At 40.5% G+C, this 20,734-nt stretch overlaps 2 protein-coding genes across 3 annotated transcripts in view; both read left to right on the plus strand.

Moving 5' to 3' along the window:
- Positions 1-5,731, plus strand: part of SOS2 (SOS Ras/Rho guanine nucleotide exchange factor 2) — a 45,367-nt gene extending 39,636 nt beyond the window's left edge. Inside the window, exon 23 of the mRNA XM_058163108.1 lies at positions 515-5,731. Coding sequence (XP_058019091.1) covers positions 515-1,015 — 501 coding nt within the window. The 3' untranslated portion in view covers positions 1,016-5,731. The remainder of the gene's footprint in view (positions 1-514) is intronic.
- Positions 5,732-7,845: 2,114 nt separating this feature from the next.
- VCPKMT (valosin containing protein lysine methyltransferase) lies at positions 7,846-16,590 on the plus strand. Of its 2 annotated transcripts, XM_058163117.1 has the most exons (6): positions 7,848-8,441; positions 10,664-10,774; positions 11,897-11,969; positions 13,388-13,507; positions 13,730-13,834; positions 14,672-16,590. In XM_058163117.1, the coding sequence occupies exons 1-6, from the start codon at positions 8,158-8,160 to the stop codon at positions 14,684-14,686; spliced, it is 708 nt and encodes a 235-aa protein (XP_058019100.1). In that variant the 5' UTR covers positions 7,848-8,157; the 3' UTR covers positions 14,687-16,590. The 2 variants fall into 2 exon arrangements, with proteins under 2 accessions (XP_058019101.1, XP_058019100.1); XM_058163118.1 differs by lacking the exon at positions 13,388-13,507 and having other exon boundaries at positions 7,846-8,441.
- The last annotated feature ends 4,144 nt before the right edge of the window (positions 16,591-20,734 follow it).

Raw genomic sequence — 20,734 nt, forward strand, 5'->3', positions numbered from 1 at the left:
TTTAAAAGAAACTTCTTTATGTATACAATATTTGTAGATTATGAGCAAAGCAGAGATCTTGTAGCTGTTTGTGATTTTATTTCTCATCGCTCAGTCTCCCTATAGTTCCTTCTGTGTTTGTGCATCTGCAAGTGCCTCCTCTCAAAACAACACATACCCACTTGCTTGTTAATCAGTTCATGTGCCAATTTCATGTCTGCTGCATTAATTGTCTCAAACATGGCTTGTTGGTATTTCCAGCCGTTTTGAAATACGTGTTTTTAGAGGTTGAAATCCATTCATTTTGGTGGAACATTAAACCATTAACTTTAAATCAAACTGTTTTACTCTCTGAGGATTTAATATTCAAGTTCAAGAATGATGAAGAAGAGGTATGGAATGTTGTATTTTGAGAATATCAGTGTTTTCATCCAGGAAATTTGAAGATGGAGACACATGAAGGTTAATGCAGGTTCTTGCTCAAAATAATTTACATTGGGAACAATTTGGATGATTCTGCTCATATGTGTTTCAGGGTGGTTCCAGGTCTGATGATGATCCTCCTGCTGTCCCCCCAAGACAGCCACCTCCTCCAAAGATACAGCCACGAGTCCCAGTTTACACTGGTTTGTTTGATCAGCCGCTGCAAAGCCCTCCACCACCTCCACCAAGAGACCCTCTGCCTGACACTCCTCCTCCAGTGCCCCTTCGCCCTCCAGAGCACTTTGTAAACTGCTCATTCAATCTTCAGCCACCCCCTGTGGGACACTTTCACAGAGAGCCAGACTGGCTCCGGGAAGTTAGCACATGCCCAAACTCCCCCAACACTCCTCCTGGCACCCCATCACCTCGAATATTGCGTCGCTGGTGCATGCTTAGCCCAAACCTTAATAGCCTTGCAGCACCTCCAGTCCCACCTCGCCAGAATTCCAGTCCTCAGCTACCAAAACTGCCACCAAAGACTTACAAGAGGGAACTTTCTCACCCTCCTTTGCACAGACACTCTTTGCTAGAAAATGCAGAAGCTCCTCAATGACCTTCATTATGGTAGTCATTGACACTGGAATAGCAGCTCCTAACTTTACGGTTTCTCCTTAATTTATTCCAATGACACGGTGTATTTGAGCCCTTTGTCAGGCAAACATATGCACCAGAGTGCTGCAGAGCAAGACTCATCCTCAAGCATTGGAACAACAGCCTTCAGACTCACGCTAGCCTGTTTATTCACACCATCAATCTTCTCCTCAGGGGATCAGTAACACTGCCTTCTCCTCTTCCTCTTCAGTGCTGTGACAAAGAAAACCATATTTTGCACTGTAAATGACACACTACATTAATTTTAAACTGACATCAGTTCATTGCACTGAGCCAAAACAAAAGTGGTTGCTCATGGATTTTTATTTCCAAACTGGAGCATGAGCAGCCTTTTCTCTCCATAATATGTGTGTGTGTGTGTGTGTGTGTGTGTGTTTAAAGGTGCAATTAATTGGAGAATCTTCTCCAAACTGGTGTCTTTAAGCTGTATCAGGACTGTAATCCTAGCCATTATGGCCTTCTAGAAAGCACCAGGTAAGATGCATTGAGAAGTGCTCATGAAACTTTCTCACCCAAGTCGAGTTGCAGTGAATAGATTCATTTCAATGTGATTTACCTGGGAGAACTTTCAAGTGGATGTGCCCAATTGACGCCATAATGAATGGACTTCCCACCAAACATGAAGACCTATGTCATGTTTCTAATTTTGTTTTTATAAACCTATTCGGATACTTCCTTTTCAGGAAAAAAATTAAAATCAAGAGGTTTGTGCTAGACCATTATATTACTGTTGTTTTCAAATGTTAGGTGACATCATGTCTTAATTTTTGTAGTTTTGCTGCTGAAATTGGGAAAAGAGAAGTGACTAAACTAAGAGAGTGCACTACAATTGGCCCAGTTAAGTGAGAAGCGGAAAAGGGTCTGCTTCACCCACCTGTTCAAGGAGAATTTAGCACGTGTGTCCTATTCAGTTGTGCCTTCATTGTTTAAACAAGCGGAGGTGTCTTAAGCTAAAAAGTTGCCTGCTGTTTTGACGAACAGAGCTATTGCGCCATATTATGTACAGTTGTTTATAATGTATAATTTACAAAGTAATAACCTGTATACATTTATGTGACTTGAGGCTTCTTCTGCAATCTGTTCTTTCTGTGCATTATACTATTGTAAGCATTTCTCTACATATTAGTGATGAAAACCATATTATAATTACCCTTCTTTCTTCAAATTAGACCTTTACTGTCATTATGGGGTCCCTTCTGAAAATGTAGTGTTTAAACCAGCAGATATTGAAGAATGCTATTTTGGGCTCTTTGAAACTTAAATGAGACCTTCCTCTGGCCAGTTGAACTCTTTTTTTCCATTCAAGTTGGCATATTAAATGAGTCTGGTTCACATATTAAAAAAGATCTGAAGAGTCTGGTAGCACCTTTTTCAGTTAACTTTTTTTTAAAAAAACATAAGCTTTCATGAGCCACAGCTCACTTTATCAGATGTGCAAAGTGGCTAGACTTTGCCCACTTTAAGATGGGTGGACTTCAACTTCCAGAATCCTAGTCAGCATGCTGGATAAGCCAGTCCACACAACCATGGCTAAGGTGGATAAACAGATTGATATAGGATTTAAATAGGAATGATAGGAAAGAAGGGGATGATAGGTTTTGTAGATACAGGTCACCTGTGAGACAGATTAACAGTATCTTATTGATAAACAATTGTTGTGTTAAAACCCCTTTGTATTTGTTGATATCTTGAGCTTGCCTGAAAACTTTTGATGTATAGGTAATAGATAGACTAATGACCACAATTGTGACTGGAACCAGGGATGAAATGCTACTGGTTCACTACGGTTCGGGAGAACTGGTAGTTAAGAAAAGCTACTGGTTCATCTGAACCGGTATTTTTGATGATCAGCTGTGCCGCGTAGTTTATATTCGCTAGAAAGCAGGAAATCCTGCTTCCTAGAGAAGCTAAATTGTGCGACACAATTGTTCTCCCCCCCTCGCTGTTCTACTTACCTAGTGGTCGTCTTTTTCTGTGCAAAGTGTGCGTTTGGTATATGGTGTGCATGCGTGCGCAGCGTGCTTTTGGTGCAGGCGCACCACAGCGAACCAGTAGCAGTTCACAGAGGATTTCACCACCAACTGGAACGTATGTTATAAGTCATTGTGAGCATAAGTCTAGTCAAACCTAATTTTATGACTATTTTTACAACGGGCATTAAATAAATCACACAATTGTTAAGCAAATCCAGTTTCCCCAATGGGTGTTTTTTGCCAAAAATTGGCAAAAAAGAACATAAAGTACAATCATGTGACCACAGGATGCTACAGCTAGTCATAAATGTGAATCAATTACCGACCACACAATTGCAATCACTTGGCTATAGGGATGTGGTAAGTGCAAGTGCAGGTCATAAGTCGCTTTTTCCAAGGTCATTATAACTTTTGAACAATTGTAAAAAAAACCTATCATAAACCAAGAACTACCTGCATGCACATTCAGCAATCTGTTACTCAGTGGTGACTTTAAAATGGGTTGGTTGAAATAGGTGCTACCAGGATTCCTTTGGATTTTTTTGTGACTGGGCTCTTTCACAATGTTCAAGTACTGTAGAATCCAAAAGCCTTCTCTGGACTGCTCTGTGGCTTTTTACTGTTCTTTGTATCAGAGTTCTTAACCAGACTAATAAATCACCTGGTCTTAATTTTTAAGAAAGCCTGTTCCAGTTATATTATTCTTGCAAGGTTATCGTTAAGAAAAACAGATTAAATTCCTTAGAAATGGCTTTAGGCAAGTTGGTGCCGAAGGCAGAAAATCCAGAATGGTGCACTCCTCCTTTCCACTATTACAGAAATTAAAAAAGTTGATTATTTGCCCAATAATTTCCAATAATTTTCATGTCACCTGCTTGTAATAAACCAGGGGTGCTTAAATCCGGCTGCGGGGCCAACCTAGAAATATCAAAGAACCAGCCCACAGTACCTCTGCCAGCCAAAACGGGCCACGTGTGACTCCTCCACGGCCCATTTTTGGCCTCTCCGGCCTTCAGCAGACCTCTGCAGACTAAAAATGGCCCACGTGGAGGCCTCTGCGCAGCTCGTTTTTGGCCGGCAGAGTGCTGCTGGAGGCCGAAAATGGGCCTCACGGGGCTTCCATGTGACCCATTTTTTGTTGACAGTGCTGCAGGAGACCATTCAGGCCCAAAAAGGGACAGAGGGGGCTGCACGCAGGCCCCTGCACCCTGTTTTGGCCATCAGGGGGCTGCAGGAGGAATCTATCCCATCTCCCCCCACCAGTCCCCGTAGAACTATAGTGCTGATCTGGCCCTCGAAGAAATACAGTTTGATACCCCTGTGGTAAACTGTTTCACCCTATGTGATATTTAAGCCAAAAATTCCAAGAGGTAGTGATGGCTCATAAAACAGTTAAAACATTTATAAAAATGCAAGGGAAGGGAATTACAAGAAACTCTTACATTACTTTTTTGGAAAAAAATATTCTTAAAAGAGCTGTGTAAAATAGAATGTGCTCACAAGTAAACCAGGACTTTTCAAATTAGAAATAAGGCCACTTGGAACATTTCCAGAGCATTCTGGAAAATTGGAGTATCTACTTCTATTTCAAAATGGGAAGTTTCAAGCTCATATGTGGTGTCAGTTCAAAACAGTCTGCACGTGATTGGTTATAAATTTGTATAAATACAAAAACTAATGCTAGAGAAAACCCAAGGAAACTAAGTTTTGAAATCAAAAGATTTCACTAAAAATGTATCTGTACTCTGGCTATGGATGCCTATGGAGATTTTCAATCGTCTAAGACGTCATGGTGGACACAAAGGTGCTTTTCAAAAGGCAACTGGACTTTTTTTTGTTCTTGGATGAGAAGTGAAACATTTTCAAGGAAAAAAACACGGAAGTCCAGTTGTCTTTTGAAAAGTACCTTTGGGACATGTCTATGGAGATTCTTGGTCATCTAGGTCAGGGGTGTCAAACTCGTCATGTGATCTCACAACCTTTCCCCCCTTTGCTAAACTGGGCATGGGTGTGGTTAGTGCGTGACGCATGCAGCCTGTGGGCTGTGAGTTTGACAGCCCTGATCTAAGTCATGGTTGTCCCAAAGGTGCTTTTTCAGGAAAGGATCTTTGGGACATCTTACTATGGATACTTTTTACTAGGTATTGCATAAGATACACACTGGTTTCCCTAACAACAAAGAAAACTAAAAGTGTACTACTACGTACCAGTTGTTATGTATGCTCTATTACTGGTGCATGTAGCCATTAGTAGTTTGCAAGTCTTATTTTAATCTTTATTATGCCCTTAGAGCCAGAAAACATCAAATATGCATAGCTTGCAAGTTAAAACTAATATTATGGCAACAGATAAGAGGGGGAAGAATGTACTTGGTAGTAAAGAAAATTACACCATATTATGGCATGGTTTGTTCTGAGTTAAGATGTCATGTGCATCTAACCATTTTGTTATACAATTAACAATTCTTAACTCATATTACAAGGGAATCCATTCAACAGTGGCTTATTCAAGAAACTGTTGTTAAACAATACATGGTTTGTTGTAACACCCAACATATTTGAAGACAGGTCATGTGAAATGAGTCCCATGTGCACATAAGAGGTTGATGCTCTATTCATATGAATTAATTAATAAAAGGTTTTTGTATGTTCACAGTTTCAAATATTAAAACCAAGTCTTGATAACTCATGGAAACTCAGCTTCTTGCATCAGAAAGGTAAAGATTGCTTCTGATAATTTGATAATACCCAATTTTTAAACTCAATAGAACCTACATCAGAACTTTCCATAGTGCTTTACAATTTCATGGAAGTTTGCCCCAACGAGGCCAGGAATGAATGAAAAAAGACTTTCTAAGATACATAAAAGGGGATTTGGAATATTTGTGGCATCAGTTCTTAAGACAATAGGGTTGCACTCACCTAACATGCTTTATGAAGTCGGGTAAAGATACAACAGGTGCATTTGCATTATATACTAATCTGGGTTTGTGATAACTTTGTCCAATTTTTTTTGGCTTGGCGTAACCTGCTTGGATAGCACAAAATTGAATGTACTGTGCAAACTCAAGGAATGCAATAGTTCAATAACCAGGCAAAACCTACAGTGTTGTATTTATGCAGCGAGAATGGGTCTCATTGCTGTGTGAAAGTAACAAAATAGCTTTTCCTATTATGTAATATGAGGAACAGAATACTTTCTACACAGATAATTTCATTCTGATAAACACTGATCTATGATCACCTTTCTCTTAAAAAGAGGCAGCAAATATAAACATACTGAATTAGATATTCAGAATAACAGGACTATGTGTGTGTTTGATATGGGCTATGGGTGGCTTTGCATGATCTTGGTGTCCCATCCCACCTGATCAGACTCATCATATCACTGTACACTGATCAGGAGGCAATAGTGAGAACACTTTATGGTGATACAGATTGATTCAGAATCAGTAAGAGAATTAGGGATGTATTTTATCACCTTTTTTGTTCAAACTGTATGCTGACGTGATTATGCAGAAATTAGATCTGCAACTGTCTGATATTGGAGTGAAGATTAGGGAAGAACCATAAATAATTTGAGGTACGCAGGTGATACAACACTATAGACTGAAAATAAAGAAGACATGGAAAAAATGATCTGGAAACTCGAATGAAAATGAAAAAGTAGGATTGAGTCTTAACATCAGGAGAACAAAAATAATGATAACAACTGTTGGTGGATATGAGATGTTTAAAATCAACAAGAAGGAAATTGAATTAGTTTGAGAATTCATCTTCCTTGGACCGAAAATTGCTCATGATGGCAGTTCTACTCCTGAAAACAAATGCAGAATAATCTTAGGCCACACTGCAAGGATTAACAAGAATAAGATCTGGAAAAGCAAATCTCTTAATATAAATGCAAATGGCAGCCTAGGTAGAGCAATAGTCTTCCCTATAATGATATGAGAGTTGGACACTAAGAATGGCTCATTGAAGAATTCATGCTTTTAAACTGTAGTGCTGGCATAAATTATTACATATACCACTAACAACCAGAGCAATAGTGAGGTGTTAAATTGTATAAAATCAGACACAACACTAGAAGCTAAAATCATAATACTATGTCTGATTTACTTTGGCCATGTCATGCATGCAAATTCATTGGAGAAGGCGATGATGCTAGGAATGGCTAGTGGAACAAGAAGGGCAAGCAACCAAACATGCTGGCTTGATAACATCAAATTTGATACAAAGTTGAACATCCAAGAAGCAGTGCTTGACAGGGTAGCATGGGAAGCATTTGCCTATAAAGTCGCCAAGAGTCGGACACGCCTATATATTTAAACCAACCAATGAATTATATGTATTTGTTCAATTTCAATAACTGCCTCTCCTCTGGGCAGCCAACGATCAAATCAGTTGAGACCAAGTACACCATTACAGGGCTAGTCATTCTTTCTCAGTCCAAACTACTTCATGGGATTGTTGTTGTGGGGGAAACAGACAAGAGAGAATGTGTAGCAATGTTTATAAATGTGACATCAGCTGATGAAAAAAAATGCAGGTCAATACAACCAAGATGCTCAAAACCAGATTTTCAAGGCCTGGCAAAAGGCCAGCAGGATTGGGGCCATCGGAGACTGTTCCCCGAGGGCTGAGACCAAGGCCCCCAGACACACACAGATTCAGTTACATCATAAAAGCTGGGGTCTCCAACCTTGGCAACTTTAAGCCTGGCGGACTTCAACTCCCAGAATATCATTCTGGGAATTGAAGTCCGCCAGGCTTAAAGTTGCCAAGGTTGGGGACCCCTGTCATAAAGCAGCTGTTTCGCTTTTTGCCTAACCGCCCTCATTCATGGCTGCGCCGTGACTTCTGCTGCCGCTCCCGCCGCTGCTATTCTCACGTCGCCCGTCTGTTCTTAGCCGGAGAGACCCGCCCTTTGCGTATGAATTCACGGAGTCGGGAAACCTTAGCGGGGACTGGAAGAAAGTCTCTCCGCTGATCCTTCGGAGCAACGGCGGGCAGCCGCGAGCAGGACAGAGCGGCTGCCCGGTCCTCCTTCCTAGCTGTCGGTCAAGAGGGCACCGCCGGAAAACAAGGCCGGCCCTTCCCGCCCTTCCTTCATGCCGCCGCCGCCGCCTCAACCGGCGGTCTTCTTCGAGCGGGAGCTGCCCCGGCGGGACGGCTCCGGGATCCTCCGGCTGACGCAGCGTTCGGCCGGCGGGACTGGCTCGGTGGTGTGGGACGCCGCGCTGGTGCTGGCCCGCTTCCTGGAGAAGAGCGCGGCGCAAACAGGGCAAGGCACGGAGGAGAGCGGCGGAAGCCCGGTGGGCCGCCTCCGCCACAAGGCCGCGCTCGAATTGGGAGCCGGCACCGGCCTCGTCGGCCTCGTGGCTGCCGGCCTCGGGTACGGGAGCGAGGGCGGCGGGGGTGCGGGGGGTGGGTGGGGAGAGATCCTGGGCTGCCGGCCCTTCACCGGGCATCGCTGCCCCGTTTTGGTCCCCTGCCCTGGATGTCCTCTCGGCCCTGGCAGAGAAAAGGGCAACCCCCACGAGATCTAAACCAGGGGTCCCCAACCTTGGCCACTTTAAGCCTGGAGGACTTCAACTCCCAGAATTCCCCAGCCAGCTTTGCTGGCTGGGGTATTCTGGGAGTTGAAGTCCTCCAGGCTTAAAGTGGCCAAGGTTGGAGACCCCTGATCTAAACCTTTCTCTGTGGCGCTTCTGTGTGGAAAGCAGCTCTTCCAGCCACCCCGGGCTTCTGATGGAAGCAGAAAGATGATGGCCGCCCCAAGAGCCCTGCTACCATCTAAAGACCTTCCTGATCAGAGATTATTACCAAGAAAGTTTTTCTTTAGCCCTTTTGGGGATTTATTTATTTATTTATTTATTTATTTATTTATTTAATCAAATTTTTATACCGCCCTATCTCCCGAAGGACTCAGGGCGGTTTACAGCCTGATAAAACACAAAAATAAATACAAGATAAAAACACTATTAAAAAACTTATTGAATTAGGCCAAATTTAAAATTATAATTAAAATAATAAAAAACCCCATTAAAAACTAAATTTAAAATTAAAATTCTAATCCAGTCCTGCACAGATAAATAGATGTGTTTTAAGCTCGCGGCGAAAAGTTCGAAGGTCAGGAAGTTGACGGAGTCCTGGGGGAAGTTCATTCCAGAGGGTGGGAGCCCCCACAGAGAAGGCCCTTCCCCTGGGTGTCACCAGTCGGCACTGCCTGGTGGACGGCACACTAAGTAGTCCCTCCCTGTGAGAGCGAACGGGTCGGTGGGAGGCAATCAGTGGCAGTAGACGGTCCCGTAAGTAACCCGGCCCTATGCCATGTAGCGCTTTAAAGATAGTTACCAAAACCTTGAAGCACACCCGAAAGGCTACAGGTAGCCAGTGCAGCCTGCGCAGGAGTGGTGGCACACGGGAGCCACGAGGGGCTCCCTCTATCACCCGCGCAGCTGCATTCTGGACTAACTGGAGCCTCCAGATGGTCTTCAAGGGGAGCCCCATGTAGAGAGCATTGCAGTAATCCAAGCGAGATGTCACGAGAGCATGAGTGACTGTGCATAGGGCATCCCGGTCTAGGAAGGGGCACAACTGGTGAACCAGGCAAACCTGGTAAGTAACCTGGTTACTTACTTACTTACTAACTTACTTAACTTATTGATTGTTCAAGTTTCTGAACCACCCATCTCCCTCAAAGAGAAACTTTTTACATAAATTGCAAAAAGCCTTCCCCCCGTCCCCACCATGGCTATTGAATAAATCCAACTTGGGTAGGCTCACACTAAGCCAGAAATAATTGCTTACAAATTGTAATGGTTGTATTCATTCAAAAAGTGAAGCAATAAATCATACTACACCTTAGCACGTCAGGTGAATTTAATCATATGCACAACACTGATGATGCAAAATTCTCTCTATGCCTGCTTCATTGGAGGAAGAGAGAGAAAGATTATTTTCTCTCTAGGGCTATTATAAAGGGGTTGTTGCAGTTATTTGAAAGTAAGCTAGGCCATATTTCATGTGTAAATAATTTCCATCTTAACTTTATCTAATTTATTTGCCAGGAGAACTGGCTCTGTGTTGCCTTAATACATTTAGTTCTGTACATGATTTGCTTTGGCAGGAATTTCCTCTACATGATTTGCTTTGGCAATTCAAAGTGCTTTAAAAATTGGCATTGTGGAAGGCAGCCATGCTTGTCTGCTGTGGCAAATCATCAGTATGGATTCTGACAGCAACTTTTCCATCTTAATAAAAAGCAGATCATTTTATCAAGATGCACACAAATCTAAACCCCATATTGGTTTTAGCCCAATGTTTCTTAACTTTGACTGCTTGAAGATGTGTGAACTTCAACTCCCAGAATTCCCCAGTAAGCATAGACAAATTTGAGAAACCCTGGTCCAGCCACTCTGCATCAGATGAAGTGAGCTATAGCTCACAACATTTTATGCCATTCAGTAAATCTGTTTAATCATAAAAGGTGCTGCCATCCTTCAAAGAAAATGGTGGGTTTTATGCTTTCATGCTGTTTTCTGTCTTGTATTACTTTTATAATAGTGGGGGACCAGGAATATTAACATATTTTCCTTCCACCTTTTTTTGTAGAGCAAATGTTACTGTTACTGATCTGGAGGAAGTTCAGGATTTATTAAAAGTGAATATTGAGAATAATCAACATCTAGTGTCAGGTTCTATTGAAGCCAAGGTACTGAAATGGTTTGTATTAATTTTTTATTTTATTTACTTTAAGAAATTGAAAACCAATTTTGGTTAATCAGACAGAAGCTAACAGGCTAATTTTTTTTATATATCTTATTATATTTTTAAACCATCTAACTCACAGAGGGAAGATAACAAGATTAACAAGAAAGATGAAATATTTTTAACCTACTTCAGTCTGTAATACAAAGGATCTTGATAAATTGTTGGGGTGAATTAAATATATTTAAAGTTACACTATAAAGTTTGATAGGACTTTAAAATTTATTTAAATTTAAAAATTTAAATAAATGATATATCAGCTGTGCATCTAACTATACTGCTTTAAGAAACTTGGCTAAAATTCAGGGCCTACATAAAATAATTAATGAATCAAATGTTCTGTATTTTTTTTATTAGATTGATTAGATTTATATGGCCATTTGCCTCATATAAAGCAAATCTGGGTGACTAATACAATAAAAATATTGGAGTTCGGTGGCCAGTAAGTTTAAATTATTAATAATGACAAGAACAACATTAGTAAAATAACTAAATTCTATAGATAAGACACATCAGGAAACAAAAAGAAAAATGACCACTGAAGATAAACCAATCAGTAACAAATATTCTCAATATTGTTTGTGTTACGTCAATCAACCTTCATGGCTTTAGGCTGAGTTACTTATTGTATTTCCCAAGTGGTGTTTTGTTAGATTTGGTAGGAAAGGCCTATTCCAGGTGTTACCCGCAAGAGATACCATCCGGCAGGACCCAGGAAGAGAGCCTCTTTTGCCATGGCACCCACGCTCTGCAACATCATTCCCTTAGAGTAATTATGCCCTGAGTTTGCTGGTCTTTTGCAAGACATTACAAACTTGTTTTTGCCCTCAAGCCTGGGGTCATGATAGTGTGGATGATCCTGTTTCTGGGTCATGGTTCTATTAAATATGGGATGTCGTGTATGGTCTCAGCTGTTATCTTTTTTTTCCATATTGTTTTTAATTGTGGTTGTTTTTATTCTGCTTTTACCTGTTAGCCCCCCCTCCCCTGAGATTCATGTGAGATAGACGGCCATATAAACTACGGTAGTTAAATAAGTATTCCGTAAGTCTTTACTCCTTTTATTCACATGTTTAGGGGGGAGGATGTGACAGATTTTCTTCCTGCGCCTGATTTCATATTGATGGCAGACTGCATCTACTACGAAGAGGTAAACTTCATTCCATTAATTAATATCAGTGGGCTAAGAATAGGGTTGAGGGCAGGCAAAGAATCTCTAGCCTTGTAATTGGGATTAAACTTGTGACATCCTTTGAACTGATTTTGCTGCTGTGAGATCATAGTAGAAATGCCACAGTAAAATGATAATCAGTAGGCTATTTTTTCTTTGTACAGTAGGGTGTACAAAGCAGGGGTAAAATCCAGCAGGTTCTGGAGAACCAGTAGTGGAAATTTTGAGTAGTTCGGAGAACCAGCAAATACCAGCTCTGGCTGGCCCCAGAGTGGGGTGGGAATGGAGATTTTGCAATATCCTTCCGCCAGGAGTGGGGAGGGAATGGGGATTTTGCAGTATCCTTCCCCTGCCACACACCCCAAGCCACACCACGTCCCCCAAGCCAGGCCCACAGAACCGGTAGTAAAAAAAAATGGATTTCACCACTGGTACAAAGCCTATGAACACCTTTGACCAATGAATTGAATATCTGAGTCTTACGTTTTGCTATAAGATTTCTGAATGATTTTGAGTATTTATTATGGTTTTTCAAAAAACTGCCCTTCTGTTAAAGGGCTAAGGTCCTTGCACCCATCATGTCCTCACATCATTTCTGTGAGATACATACAGGCAATGATAGTGAGTAGTCCAAGGTTATCCAGTGAACTTCATAACTAAATAGGATTTTGAGTCTAGATTTTCCAGTTCTGTTCAGATGCTATACATTTAGGGTAGACAGCCAAGGGTCCCGGTTATGTTTTAGACTACAATTCCCATAAACCTCACTCAGCATGAGAATTTATTCATGATTTTTAAAGTTGGAACCTAGGCAATTGAGAATTCTCTCCTCCTGTAACTCCTGCGTCACCATATCTCAATCTGATAGAATCACATAATGTTCAAATATTTTGGATTGTTATTTTCATTTTATTTATGTTTTCTTGGGTACTGCTGGTAAAGTAACTTGTGGCTCATTCAGCCAACTGTCTCCATTTGTGGTAGCTTGCATTATTGCTTAGAACATATTTTTTCCTGAGAAATCCTTGGGGAGATTTCCTTTTCAGGATTGTTCAAACTCTTTAGGAATATTCAACAGGCATCACCTATTTCAGTCTGTGAATAAGATGGAGTGATGACTGTGGAACGAGCCCAGCCTTTCAGTGCCTCATGATTGTCATCCTAAGTCTATATTCTGATCTTTCTCTGAACTGATTCTACTTGCACTTATTACTGCTATCTGCCTGGTAATTATCCCAAATAACTTAAAGTTTGAGAGGTCATCAAAAGAAATAATGATACTTGCTAATACAGTGATCCAGTTGCTTGTATTCAAGTTTTTAAAGTACAAATTGGACTGAGCCATATATAAATAGTGGGTGGAGGCTAAATGTCAAATATTTAACTTTCACGGTTAGTCACTGGAACCATTGGTTAAGACCCTGAGGGACTTGGCTGGCTTGGATACTTTCATCCTTTGCTGTTATGAAGAAAGAACTGTGGGACAAAACCCAGAAATAGAGAAAAAATACTTTGAGGTGAGTCATGTTAAACTGTTTCTCGATCTGGAGGAATCAAATTCTCTGGGGAGGGGGGTTTGCACGAGTAGAAGGGCAGTTTTTCAAAACCAGGATTCTAAAATACTGAGTAATGATTTCATGCTTTATATTATTTCCTAAAACAGTCATAAGAAGCACAAATAGTATTTTGAGTATACTGTGGTTTTTAAGAACATATTCTGGTATAATTTTAAATCACAGCTTCTTCAAAGGGACTTTGAGTTGCAAAAGGTTCCCTTGGGTGAACATGATGAAGAATATCGGAGTGAAGACATTCATATCTTTATCATGCAAAAGAAAAAAATGGTAAGTATTAGCCTTACTGGTTCTGCAAATGAGTTAAACGTGTTCTGGATATCAATCAGAATAGAGCTGGAAGAAACCTTGGAGGTCTAGTCCAACCCCCCTCTTCAACCAGCAGACCCTATAACCAACCCATCTTCTTGCCTTACAAGCCGATTGAATAAAAATGATTGGACAGACTGATTTAGTTTCATAGTTATCCACTTCAAATCAAATCCATCTTTATTCCAGTTACATACAGCATACATTTGAAATCTCTTATCTTTTTTGACCTCCATTTCTTTACATATTCAGTTTATGTCACCTGACTTCAAGTGATTCTAGGCGGTTTAGAAATTATTAAAAATAAGAAAATGCCACAAAACAAAAAAGAATAAAAACACACCGATAAAATAAAATCAGATGAGAAACAAAAATGAAAAAAAAAAGATGTTTTTTTTCCAAACATGCTGAACAAAGGCCAAGGTGAAAAGCCAAGTTTTCAGGGTTCTTTGAAACACAAGTAGAGAGGAAGCCATTTGAATCTATGGGGGAAAATCTTATTCCAGAGGGCAGGCATTGTCTCATAGACCAGGGGTCTCCAACCTTGATCCCTTTAAGACTTGTGGACTTTGGGAGTTGAAGTCCACAAGTCTTAAAGTGACCAAGGTTGGAGACCCCTGTCATAGATGACTCACCATGGATAAAATGTTGTCCCTGTGCAGATATAATGCTCACTAGGTGTGATAGCTTCAAGCAAATTAACACATGGCTGAGGGAAGAAAGTGTGTAGTATGTAATTATGGAAGGAAATTGCTTTTGGCTGTTAGATTCAGCCAAATTGTTTGTTACATTTTTCAGAATATTTCATCATGAAATCCTGGATGCTGTTTTCTGACCTCTAATTTACAGAAAAACTCTGAAGAAAATTGGAAATTAAAGAATTTTTAATAAATTTTCTGCAGAACATCTCTACAGCCAGAAGGAAATCAGCATATTGTTTTATACTAAAGTGATTTCAGAAAAAAAATCAATTCTCTTGAAAAAAAAACTGCAAGCTGAAGGAGAAAGAAAAAAGAAAGAAAAAGAGAAACATTTACCTGAGAATGTCAGATGAATGGTTTTGTATGAATATATGCATAATATGCAATCTCTTGGGCAAAACCTGTTTTAATATTAATATTTTATTATAAAATTTATATATTAAAATTCTTTTTCCTATTTAAATGGGCAGAATGGTGCATCATAGGACAACAATTTTTGAACCAAGGTATCACAAATGGGCTTACCATCCTGCTGGGAAAGGAAGGAAATGAATAGGGAGGGAGGGAGAGAGGGAGGGAGGAAGGAACAGCAGGGAAAAAACTTAGCACCTTTTTTGCCCCAGACTGCTCCCTGCACCTTCCCCAAAACCATGTGGCACTTGTGGACCCCCACACATCCTCCCTGGCCTCTGCCACCCTCCCTGTGTGCCTTTCCTAACCCACACAGCACCTCTTGCACATCTCCATTCTCCTTTTCTGACCTGCACCACACCCTCATGCAGCATCTCTTGGGCACCCCACACACCCTTCTTGACCCACACTGCCTCCCTGCACCACTCCTGACCTGCATGGCACCTCTCATGTGCTCCCAAGCAGTCCCATGCACCATCTGCGAACACCTCCGCCCCAGTTCTTCAATTACACCAACTCCTGTGCACCCTCCCCAACCTGCATGGCATCTCTTCCACACATCCAGAGATGCTTCCCCAATCACACAGCACCTCTCATGACTCCCCACTTACCTGTCTGCTAGCCTCGGACCTGTAACTTCCCATTACAGGAGAAGGAGGAGGAGCACCCGGAGGCTCCAGTTAGTTTAGAATGCGGCTGCACGGGTGATAGAGGGAGCCCCTCGTGGCTCCCATGTGACACCTCTCCTGCGCAGACTGCACTGGCTACCTGTGGCCTTCGGGGTGCACTTCAAGGTTCTGGTGACTATCTTCAAAGCGCTCCATGGCATAGGGCCGGGATACTTACGGGACCGTCTGCTGCTACCGAATACCTCTCACCGACCCGTTCGCTCTCACAGAGAGGGACTCTTCAGGGTGCCGTCGGCCAGACAGTGCCGGCTGGCGACACCCAGGGGAAGGGCCTTCTCTGTGGGGGCCCCCACCCTCTGGAACGAGCTTCCCCCAGGACTTCGCCAATTTCCCGACCTTCGAACCTTTCGCCGCGAGCTTAAGACACATCTATTTATTTGCGCAGGACTGGACTAGATTTTAAATTCGAATTGGTTTTAATGGGGATTTTATTATTTTTATTGTCATTTTTAATTATTCGGCCATTTGTAATAAGTTTTTTAATGGATGTTTTATTTGTATTTATATGTATATTTTTATCTGGCTGTGAACCACCCTGAGTCCCTAGGGAGATAGGGCGGTATAAAAATGCGAAAAATAAATAAATAAATAAATAAATAAATTGATTTTTTTCCTGCAAGCTTTCCACAAGTAAAGTAAACGGGGAAGCTGGCAGAAATTCTAAGGAAGAGGGAAGCCAGGAAGAAAACGACAGAATGACAAGAAGGGAGGGAGAAGCATTTCTGATGCTCTTTACCAGTTTCCCCTCATGTAAATTCAATGGGGAAGACGGCAGGAAGTAGAAGTTGTTCCTGCTCCCATAGTGTTTTTGCCCAGCTGTGGTCATTCTGTTTTTCTGTTTAGTAAAATGTCTCTAGTAAAGAATGACCCAGATGGGTTGTCTTGTTTAATGATTTATTAAACTATTGTTCTTATCCTAATGTGTCTTTACATGTTCGCTGAACTTACTGCACAGTTTCAGATTTTTGTCTTTATTTCTTTTTTAATCTATTCAAAATAATATATTGAAAATATGATAGTCACATATAGAGACAAAAGTTAAAAGGCAAAGTCTGCCTTTGGGTAACAGAGTTGCTGTTTTTGTGCAAAGGGGCAGGTAGTCTTCAAATTAATGCTAAGACTGCCCAGTGCAATCCCACATGATTTTATTTTATTATTTGTTTGTTTGTTTGTTACATTTATATACTTATCTTGTACTGATGTGGCCAATCACAATACTATCATATACTAGCAAAATATTTTAATCTGGAACTCAAGGCAGCGATATACTTAGTCTTCTTTTAGTCTTCCCCAAGGCAAACAACCTGTGAGATAGGTAGGGGCTGAGAGAGTAACTAGCTCTAAATTATCCAGAAATCTTTGTTAGATTATGATAGAATAGCACCTGGGTCTTCTCACATCTTCAACACGTCTTGCTGATGTTTCTTGCATATGGCTCCCTGAAGACATCACAAGGTCAACATAATGACCTGCAGGATGAGCTAGGCCCGCCCAGGTAGGCTTCTCCAAGAAACCAGGATCCAATGAACCCATATAAGCTTCTACCGTGCAAGCAGTCGCACCCAATGTGCAGGTTCAGTGGGGAGCCAATATCATCTGAGTGAAATCAATAGCTGTAGAGGTGAAAATTAACTGGCCTGCTTGCATACTGAGCTCCAATAATAATGCCTGAAGAGGGTTAATGATCTCTTACCAAACACTCCTTTGCAACTTCTGTTGCTTTGAGCAAGTCCACAGCCAGCAAACAGAGCAGTTCAGAAGCCTTGTAGAGAAAGGGATAAACTGATAACAATGTTTGCATTGTCACCCAAGGATTGTCTGCACACCACACTACTAATCCATGAGAAACAAAGTAAAAAGGTTGTGTAACATGCACCAAAAGAGACCTATTGCTTATTGTAATGTGGTGGGATGTGTACATAATATGAATTACGCATCCATGCTGTGAAAGTTTTGGGTTTGGCTTAATCACTGTAGTTTGTAAAGATGGTTTATAAGTTTCAGCCTGTTATGCAAACATTGGTTTTGTATCAATGTTCATAGTCAACAAATCTATCTACAAAAAAACTGATGAGGTGTTCATAGTGAACCAGTCACCTACCTGTTTAACCAGAGATTAGGTAATCCTATATATTTGATTTTCTTCCCTACTGGATTGAGAATTAAACCTGTTGGATTTAATTCCAGTTCCAGGTCATACTGAGACCAGAAGATGAAAAAGTTAAAGTGTAAAGTCAAGCTCAGCTTCAAAATACATTAATGTAGTGTTCTTGGCAACAATATGGAAATGATTCACCACATGAGGTTCTTCCATTTCTCAACTACTCCTACGGCACAGGTATTCCCTGAAGATCTTCATGCAAGATGTTGGCAATACTTGAAGAAATAAAAATAACCCGACTCTTTTCTGCTCCAAAGCTAAAGGCATCCAGGTATTGCCTGCCACTGCTGAGAACTTGCAACGCAGGGTGTGAGAATTAACTTATTTTTGGAATAGCCAACTTCTCCAAAGCCAGAAGGAGGCAGTATAAGATAAGAGACTTACTCTAGCCTTCTCTCAGACTAGCACATAAATTTTCCAAAAAAATGTGTATATCCAGTGCTTTACAAACCTTTACAGTTCACAACTTCCACAATAAATTACATGTTCAATAGCATTCTAGCAATTGTGTTTGATGTAGCTGTCAACAATGTTCACAATCACAAGACTGGGCAAAGAAGGAATAAGTATTAAAACTAGCTTGTGGCGTAAGCATCTTTTTCAGACCCATTGTCAGGTCTATTTCTGTATTAGATTTTTTTTGATAGTCTATATAAAACCCAAATGCACAAATTGCATTAAGCTATGGTTTGTTAAACAAACTAGAGTGTCTTAGCTGGCATATCTAAAGACATGAAACACTTCAAAAAAGATAATAGTTGCCAAGTTCAACAAAGCCAGTTTGGTTTAATGATTCAGACATAGGGCTAGAAACTGAGAGACTGATTCTAGTCATGCTTCAGGTCCAAATGCAGGTGGATGACCTTGAACCATCACTCTCTCTCAGCCCTAGGAAGGAAGAGGCAAGGACAAGCTGCTTCTAAAGTCTTATCAAGAAAACTGCAGAGCCTAGTCCAGGCAGCTACCTGGACTCAACACTCACTCAAAGAGTGGGGAAACCATGAATCATAGTTTATGAAACAATAGTTGCCAAGTTCAAGACAACTAGAAAATAAAAATAAAAAACATTGCGCAAACTTGTTACAGGTCTGCAGAAGTGATTATGACAGCATGGAAGGGACTGATGAAGATAGACCTATTAAAATTCATAAAATAATACGACTAGAATCATACTAAACTATAATGTAGATAACATATAGATCTGATCACAGTAAATTAAAGGAGTGAAATATGAAATGCACTTTATTTAGGTTTTTCCTTTTTCACCATTTTGTTATGTATGGTCTTATTATTGCCTTTAATTTGCATTTTGATATTGCCTCACAGCCAATCAAATAATAATCCACCAGCGAGGCACTACCTTGATGTGGTTTTGGGGCTACAAGGAAAATAACTAAGTTCAATCATAATGGACATGTCTCACCAGAGAATGAAGAGTGTCTCTGCAATAAATAATATGATGAGACATAACTTACAGAAACTATATACTGGATCAGTCACCATCAAGTCAACAAGGACTGTGCAAAGCTTGGAGTTCCTGGAAATTGGTGACAATTTAGCTAAACAGCTCAGGCCCATTGGCTGAGTAACCAGGGCCAGCAGCTGCAGAACTACTGAAAGAAAAGTTACCTACCTGTCCAAAGTATACAAACACTGAAAACAAATAATAATTTGATATTCCAAATCAGGTCCAGTGAGAAGAGGCTATCTGCAAAGAATACGCCAGTTTTGGAAAGAATATCCAAAATCAGGAATAATAGAAAAAGTCTAGCAGATCAACCTCAATTTATAATATGAAATAAATTCACTGTATTTACAAAAGCAAAACTGAAAGAATTGCAAGGGTCTACTCAGAAAACCTTGCCCGAAGTCCTCATAATATTTTCACTTAGCACTATATATTGTTCAACTTTGTCTCAAGCAATTAATCTGAAGGACACCACACTGAAGAACTCTGGTCTAAAATGTGTAGATTCTCACTTGGTATCCTTGCACTGTTAGACAGATGATCGAGGGAAACATGTTCCCAGGAATTCAGAACTGATGTGACAAAAGACAAGACAGCTTTTCCAAGCTTGACTGCTGTCCTGGTGGACACAAGGATTTTAAACCAGTTTGAGTATATTCTTGCAGCTCTTTGTTCCTACTAAATTGAAAAATCAAAGGACATATGTGATGGGTAGACAACCCTTTTGGCAGATTTATATCTCCCATTACCCCTTCTATAATTATCTATAATTAGATTATTGTAGCACCTTAAATAATTATTCTCTTGTGAAGTGGACAATCTGTGTGACCTTTTTAGTACAAAATGCGTTAGGTTTCAAGAAGCTACAAGAAGTGTTACTGTTTTTCTTGCACAGAATTAACACAACCATCTGGAAATAAATTAAGTCTGTTGGGTTTAAGAATGTGATTTTTAAAATGTCTGCTGCACTTGGGTGTCAAAAGCCTCTCATTCTTATGTTCCTGGTGAAGAGAAATTTGGTTCTTAACAGAGGTCAATTTTTCAATATTGTGGGTAAATCATACAGGAAGTCCTTGACTTATAACCACAACTGAGCCCAAAATTTACACTGCTAAGCAAGGCAGTTGTTGTGTGAGTTTTGCCCCATTTTATGATCTTTTCTAACAGTTGCTAAGTGAATCATGTGGTTGTTAAGCAAGTCTGGCTTTCCCCATTGACTTTGCTTATCAGAAATCAGCTGAGAAGCTTACAAATTATTGTCACATGACCCCAGGACAATGCAATAAACATACCATTTGTCAAGCGTCTGAATTTTGATCACGTGAGCATGGGAATGTTGCCATGGTCATAAGCATGAAAAACGGTCATAAGTCACCTTTTCAATGCCATTGTAATTTGGAACAGTCACTAAACAAATGGTTGTAAGTCGAG

Source organism: Ahaetulla prasina, chromosome 1, assembly GCF_028640845.1.
Source record: "Ahaetulla prasina isolate Xishuangbanna chromosome 1, ASM2864084v1, whole genome shotgun sequence".
Lineage (NCBI taxonomy): Eukaryota > Metazoa > Chordata > Lepidosauria > Squamata > Colubridae > Ahaetulla > Ahaetulla prasina.